At 41.9% G+C, this 7,722-nt stretch overlaps 1 protein-coding gene across 1 annotated transcript in view; it reads right to left on the bottom strand.

Moving 5' to 3' along the window:
* Positions 1 to 7,338, bottom strand: part of LOC308291792 (pleckstrin homology domain-containing family A member 1-like) — a gene marked incomplete at both ends in the record, with an annotated part of 31,600 nt that extends 24,262 nt beyond the window's left edge. Inside the window, 2 exons of the mRNA XM_080733925.1 lie at positions 2,297 to 2,353; positions 7,198 to 7,338. Coding sequence (XP_080590051.1) covers positions 2,297 to 2,353; positions 7,198 to 7,338 — 198 coding nt within the window. The remainder of the gene's footprint in view (positions 1 to 2,296; positions 2,354 to 7,197) is intronic.
* Positions 7,339 to 7,722: the final 384 nt, after the last annotated feature.

The raw sequence follows: 7,722 nt of genomic DNA, 5'->3' as shown, positions 1-7,722 counted from the left end.
GTACCATGTTTTACAAATTTGGCCAATGTTTAATTTGTCACTTTAGAGGTATTAAAAAGTCCTTAAATTGTCACTTTAGAAATGTGCATATACCCTCTATACACTTAAACTTTATGTTGGTTTGTTTACAGTTGAGAGAGAAAACAATGTTGCACATTAAGTTAATAAGCTGGGGACCACCCACAATCTGGGGGTCCTGACCCACAGGTTGAAAACCAGTGCCTTAAAGATGTAGGTGAGTTTGAGTGTGTGTGTGTGTGTGTGTGTGTGTGTGTGTGTGTGTGTGTGTGTGTGTGTGTGTGTGTGGCAAAGATGGGAGTCCTCATGGAAAAGAGGCATTACATTTTGTATAACACGGTTCTATTGTGAAAATAGCAGATCTACATGCTCACGTTGTGAGCATGTAGATCTGCTATTTTCACAATGTCTGAAAAAAAAAAGAAAAAAACGAGTTTTGTCAGTTTTTTTACACAGGTTTCTACGGTTTCTTGGGCTGGATATGGCAACCTGGAAAGGTTGTTCAAGTGCAGCTAAACTTGGCATGTTAGTAAACGTGCCACAATTAACAACCAGTAAGACTCCCTAATCGGGAGATAAGCGACCGTTGGTCGCTTATCTCCACAAATAGGGCAATAATTTGTTTTGCCAAAATCTTCCTGATGGTGGCGTTAGATGGGACAGATGCGTTTTGATTACATGACTGTAGAGATACTGTGCGATTTGCGTGATTTTAGGGCAAAATCTGTCGGAGCAGTGTCCAAAAATGTGTTTTTAAAAATCGGCCTGAAGGTGGCGCTATATGGGACAGATTGATGTTGATGAGATGAGTGTATACATACTGTGTAGCGATTTGCGTGATTTTAGGGCAAAGATTGTAGGAGCTGTGGCCAAAAATGTGTTTTAAAAATCGGCCTGAAGGTGGCGCAATATGGGACAGATCCAAGTTGATGAAATGAGTGTAGACATACTGTTTACCGATTTGCGTGATTTTAGGGCAAAAATTGTAGGAGCAGTGTCCAAAAATGTGTTTTGCAAGAATCTGCCTCATGGTGGCGCTAGAAGAGGGCCATGTGAGAAATGAGGGGTGGGGTCTGCACGCCGCCTTGGCGGACGACGGCAGGCTGACGTTTCTCTGATTGTTTTCAGTCTCCTGTAATATTGTTTTTTTGTATTTTGAGATATGGATTTTTGATTTGCATGAGCTGTATGTCATGAAACTAAAACTATTAAAAAAAAGTTTTTAATATTTTTTCTTCTTTTTTTTTAAACATAATTACAGAAAGAAAACAATGAACTTTTCCACAATATCCTATTTTTTAGACCAAATCTGCATAAGGGTCCATTTGGTTACCATCATTTAAGATGGGGACCACCTGTACTTCATCCATCTGCGTCGTACCTTAGAACAGTGGTCCTCAACCTTTTGTGTTTTGCAAGAATCGGCCTCATGGTGGCGCTAGAAGAGGGCCATGTGAGAAATGAGGGGTGGGGTGGCGGTGGCGGACGAAAAGGTACCGGCCCCGGCTCTCCCGGACGCTCCTAGCCCGAGTTACGGCATTTTATGTGAGCTGCAGTGGAGGGGGTCCTCCACTGGGGGCGTCACCACTTTTGCATCCGTTCTGGAGCACCAGGAGTCGGTGGTCCCCGGGAATTCCCTGTGAGCAGCCCCGTTGGGGTGGTCATTTGGTCATTTTTGCACATTTGGTCATTTTTTACACCTGGGGTCCCCCAGGGACCTGGGGGTCCCTGGAGCTTCGTGAGCTTCTTGTGAGGTTGTAGTTTGGCAGGTAAGGAGTGTGTGTGCAAAATTTGGCATGGATCGGGGCAACGGTTGCGGAGATATGAGCAGAGCAAAAGTGTGACGTGTGACGTGTGACGAGTGACGTGACGGACGGACTGACGGACGGACGGACTGACAGCCGGTGGAGGTTTGGATAGTATAGGAGTGAAAGTAACTGCGACCTACGGTCGCAATAATGCATTGCACCTGTGCAGCTGACCTGCGGAACCTGGGTATATACCATTCTGTCAAGATGGAGAGAATATAATTATAATACCTTGTTAAAGTGACCATTTTGTTAAATGTTGCATTTGTAGTTATTTTACTGTAATTTAACAACATAATAACCAGCACAGATAGACAAAGAGACTTTTATTTCCCCCCCTGGACCCAGGGTATGGCAGCTGCATACCCCTGCCATACCCAATTGACGGCCCTGTGTGTGTGTGTGTGTGTGTGTGTGTGTGTGTGTGTGTGTGTGTGTGTGTGTGTGTGTGTGTGTGTGTGTGTGTGTACCTTAGAGATGTAGCAGAGCCTCACAGCTCCAACGTTTCTCGTTCCTTCAGGCAGATTCTGGAACAAGAAGGAACAGGAAAGCTGGTCACATGACCACATACCTGTGTGTGTGTGTGTGTGTGTGTGTGTGTGTGTGTGTGTGTGTGTGTGTGTGTGTGCGCGTGTGTGTGTGTTGTAACCCTATGCTGTATACACAGGGCCAGCAGTATGTGCCTTTAAGTAAGTTTGTTTTTATTCCCTAGGGGTTTTAGGGTGTGTTTTTTGTTATAATCCTGTTGTCCCATATAAAGCGGTGTCTTTGGGTGCTCTGAAGTGCTCCATACATTTGAGATGTTATTAAGTAGTTGAAGGGCTGCAGAGGACTATTATGGGATGCACATGGTTCTGTTGTTTACTTTATGTGCTGCTGGAGAGAAATGTGGTCTTGCTTATGCAGAGGAGAGGAGAGGAGACTTTCTGTTGTTGATGATACTGAAGATAGAACCCTGCTGTTCACCTGGTGATACTGAACATAGAACCCTGCTGTTCACCTGGTGATACTGAACATAGAACCCTGCTGTTCACCTGGTGATACTGAACATAGAACCTGTTGTTCACCTGGTGATACTGAACATAGAACCTGTTGTTCACCTGGTGATACTGAACATAGAACCTGTTGTTCACGTGAATTCATGGAATATATTTTTGTTTATTAAATCATTCCAACAAGGACTTCTTTTAGTATAGAATAAAGTTAGAGTAATGAGTTTGTATCATTAATACACTTGGAGAGGATGCTTTTAGTATAGAATAAAGTTAGAGTAATGAGTTTGTATCACTAATAAACTTGGAGAGGATGCTTTCAGTAAAAAAAAAATTTGAGAAAAAAAAATGTTTGAGAAAAAAACATTTTTTTGAGAAAAAAGTTTTTGAGAATTTTTTTTTCCGCAGCTCTACCCACGTCACAAGGCCAGCAGCCAATTAGAAACCAAACAGGAAGTCAGCCATTTCGACTAATTAGTGGCGTTTTGGCGCATTTTTGGCCGTTATCACGGGTCGCACTTTAACGACAGTTTTTTGAGAAAAAATTGTTTTGTGAGAAAAAAAAAGTTTTTTGAGAAAAAAAAAGTTTTTTGAGAAAAAAAAAAGTTTTTTGAGAAAAAAAAAAGTTTTTTGAGAAAAAAAGTTTTTTGAGAAAAAAACATTTTTGAGAAAAAGAAAGTTGAGAAAAAAAGAAAGTTGAGAAAAAAAGAATTTTGAGAAAAAAAAAATTGAGAAAAAAAATTTTTTTTGAGAAAAAAAACTTGAGAAAAAAAAATGTTTTTGAGAAAAAAAAAATTTTTGAGATTTTTTTTTTTTGTAATTTTGTAATTTAATCAATTACAGCTCATCCCTATTGGCTGGAAAAAGACCAAAGTTGTGTGTGCATTTTAAAGAAAAAAAAATTTTTTGAGAAAAAAAAATTTTTGAGAAAAAAAAGTTTTTTGAGGAAAAAAAAAAAAATTATGACACCAGCCGCGAGTCTGTACGACAAACGGTTCATGAGTTATAGAGGCACTTCCTGTTTGGCGAAGGGCACTTCCTGTTATAGAGGGGGCGGGGCTTAATCAATTACAGCTCATCCCTATTGGCTGGAAAAAGACCAAAGTTGTGTGTGCATTTTAAAGTTTAAATCATGTTGCTAGGCAAAAGTATGGCAGAGTTATGTGGCGCCAAAGTTTCTGGGTTTTTTTCGGAGTCCCCCATTCAAAGTCAATGGGGGTTTTTGAGCGTAGTTTTTTGCGAATTACGTTGCCATGGTAACACGGATCGGAAAGAAAAGTAATAGCACACCATTCCCGGCCGAGCCGCACATTTTGATGTATATATTGCGGGGGTGGCGTAAATCGTGCGGCAGTTATTACGTGCCGAAGTTTCCCCCATTCTAAGTCAATGGGGTTTTTTGGCGTCGTTTTTTGCGAATTACGTCGCAATGGTAACGCGGATCAGAAAGAAAAGTAATAGCACCCCATTCCCGGCCGAGCCTCACGTTTTGATGTATATATTGCGGCGGTGGCGTAAATCGTGCGGCACTTATTACGTGCCGAAATTTTGTGGCGTCATTATGTACTTATTTACTTAAGTATGGCGGATTACAATAAGTGTTTTGCCATTGCATAGCAGGCACACTTAATAAAGTTAGAGTAATGAGTTTGTATCATTAATACACTTGGAGAGGATGCTTTTAGTATAGAATAAAGTTAGAGTAATGAGTTTGTATCTCTAACTAGAAAAGAAAATTTCTAAGAAATTTTAAGTGTGCCTGCAGCTCGCTAAGTCTGTGCAACCTTGTGTAGCGGTTGGTGTTAGCATTAGCGTTACCATTTTTTAACATTAGCATTTTTTGCATAAGCTTTAACATTATGGTTCTTCATATGACACCACCCACGCGTCTGCACGACAAACGGTTCACGAGATAAAACGTCACTTCCTGTTTGGTGAGGGGCACTTCCTGTTTGGCGAAATAGGCCCCAATTAAGGTTAAGGACTCTTAATTTTGTCATTTGACGCAACCCGCGCGTCTGTACGACAAACGGTTCACGAGATCAAGGGTCACTTCCTGTTTGGTGAGGGGCACTTCCTGTTTGGCGAAATAGGCCCCAATTAAGGTTAAGGACTCTTAATCAAGTCATTTGATGCCATCCACGCGTCTGTACGACAAACGGTTCACGAGGTAAAGGGTCACTTCCTGTTTGGTGAGGGGCACTTCCTGTTTGGCGAAATAGGCCCCAATTAAGGTCAAGGACTCTTAATCAAGTCATATGAAACCATCCACGCATCTGTACGACAAACGGTTCATGAGATGTAGAGGCACTTCCTGTTTGGCGAAGGGCACTTCCTGTTACAGAGGGGGTGGGGCTTAATCAATTACAGCTCATCCCTATTGGCCGGAAAAAGACCAAAGTTGTGTGTGCATTTTAAAGTTTAAATCACGTTGCTAGGCAAAAGTATGGCAGAGTTATGTGGCGCCAAAGTTTCTGGGTTTTTTTCGGAGTACCCCATTCTAAGTCAATGGGGTTTTTGGGCGTCGTTTTTTGCGAATTACGTCGCAATGGTAACGCGGATCGGAAAGAAAAGTAATAGCACACCATTCCCGGCCGAGCCGCACGTTTTGATGTATATATTGCGGCGGTGGCGTAAATTGTGCGGCAGTTAATACGTGCCGAAATTTGTGGCGACATGAATTAAGTATGGCGGATTACAATAAGTGTTTTGCCATTGCATTGCATGGCAGGCACACTTAATAAACTTGGAGAGGATGCTTTCAGTATAGAATAAAGTTAGAGTAGTGAGTTTGTATCATTAACACACTTGGAGAGGATGCTTTCAGTATAGAATAAAGTTAGAGTAATGAGTTTGTATCATTAATACACTTGGAGAGGATGCTTTTAGTATAGAACTAGAATTGACAGAGTCAATTTTGACAAGTGTGCCTGCAGCGCGCTGAATGCGCGACCTCGTGCGGCGGTTCGGACCGTGAGACTGTCCGCCGAGTCGCCTGCGTTTCGTCGTGAGAGGGTCGGTCCCCATGAAAAACGCGTTCTGGCACGAAACGGTTATGTTTCGCGCGTTTGTGACGCCCCCTAGGGGTCGAGGTGGAAATGCTTTTGGGGATTCCTTGAGTATGCCGCCCCCCACCTGTGGTTAAAATTCAGTGTTGCCGCGACCTATTGTTTGTGATTTATGGCTGTTGTTTGCGAAACGTGCCCCTCCCGCTAACTTTGGAAGCGCGTTACGAACTAACGGTACGGACTATCGAAATATCCTTTGACTATGTGTCTCGCATGGCTTCAAAGATCATGTGTACCGGTTTTTAAGACATTTGAAGAAAGTATGTAGGAAAAGGAGCAAAAAGTGTGTTTTGGAGAAAATCCAAGATGGCGGAAAATCTACCCATACGCAAATGGGCGGGGCCTATATGGGGAGATGCGTCATGACCCAAGGAATCCAGGGAAAAAATAATTTTAATTTTCCGAGCTACGGTTCAACAGTTACAGGCCAAAACGTAAACTGGGCTGTTATAGCGCCACCATGAGGCCAAATGACGCTATTATTTTTTATTTAATCCTTGAAATCATTATGAACCTCCTCTCCAAGTCTTGAAACTGTAGCCCCTATGGTTTGCGAGAGAAAATTATTGAATGCGATTCCCATTCTAAGTCAATGGGGAAAATTAATTCACTAATAAATTAATATCAATTTAACTATAGAACCTTTCTCTTAGCAACTTAATAGCACACCATTCCCGCGTAAGCCGGTCGATTTGACATATGGCGCGAGTGTGTGGTGCGAAAACTGTGGGAGGAGTAGCGTGCCAAACTTTGGGGAAAAGTATGGACAGAAAGAAAGACCTAAATAAATATGAGCGAGAACAATAAGTGTCCCATGCTATGCATAGGCACACTTAATAAAGTTAGAGTAATGAGTTTGTATCATTAATACACTTGGAGAGGATGCGTTGCCACAGACAGGACATTGTTGAAACATATGAATACATTATGGGTCATCTTGACTCTATGACTGAGTTATTTACTAAATACTGTAGAACTTTTATACTTCATGTATGATTGATACAAGTACTTTTTTCAAATTGCTCCAAGCTATTTATAAATGAAGACTTTTGTACTTTTTGTATGACAGGTTACTACTCTGGTTTTATATCCTCTTGGGTCTGGTGTGTGCTGTCTTGTTATGTCTTGTTGTTGTTGTTGTTGTCTTTTATAAAATCAAATCAAAATTAATAATACATAAAAAAAGGATTACTCTGAAACCAAGAGGAGGAGGTTTTAGTGTGTGTGTGTGTGTGTGTGTGTGTGTGTGTGTGCGTGCGTGCGTGCGTGCGTGCGCGTGTGTGTGTGTGTGTGTGCGTGCGTGCGTCCTACCAGAGGGTTGTCCATGTACCAGAGCAGCTCTCCTCTCAGAGGGTCCAGGATAAAGTATCTCCTGAGGAAACGTCCGCTGGTCGACGTCTCCTCGATGTCCAGGAACCCACAGGACCTGCTCTGACGGTCCACGTAGGGCATGGTGGTCCTGGGGGGGGGGGGCGATATGGTGATACATATGACGATACAATGGCTGCGTCCGAAATCTGCTACTAAAAGGTGGTTTATGAAGAGAATATACGAGAATAGACGCTGGAGGCTTTGTTTTTCCATCTCTCTTTTCTTTCCAACCTTCCACAGCTGATAATGATAATCATGATCATTTAAGTTTGCAAGAATAACCTATTTTATCACAAACATGGGTGTATGTCTCTGCATGTGAGACAAACATTATTCAGCCAATGTCTCCACGATATTCCTTTTCAGAGACATCCTATATATTGTGATACAACGAGGGAGCCTTATAAAACATCCTGTTGAATCGTTAATACAGAGATTCATTGCAGAATTCATTTAAACCTGCAT

Source organism: Nannobrachium achirus, assembly GCF_963921795.1.
Source record: "Nannobrachium achirus genome assembly, chromosome: 9".
NCBI lineage: Eukaryota > Metazoa > Chordata > Actinopteri > Myctophiformes > Myctophidae > Nannobrachium > Nannobrachium achirus.
This window is presented reverse-complemented; position numbering and strand designations above follow the sequence as displayed.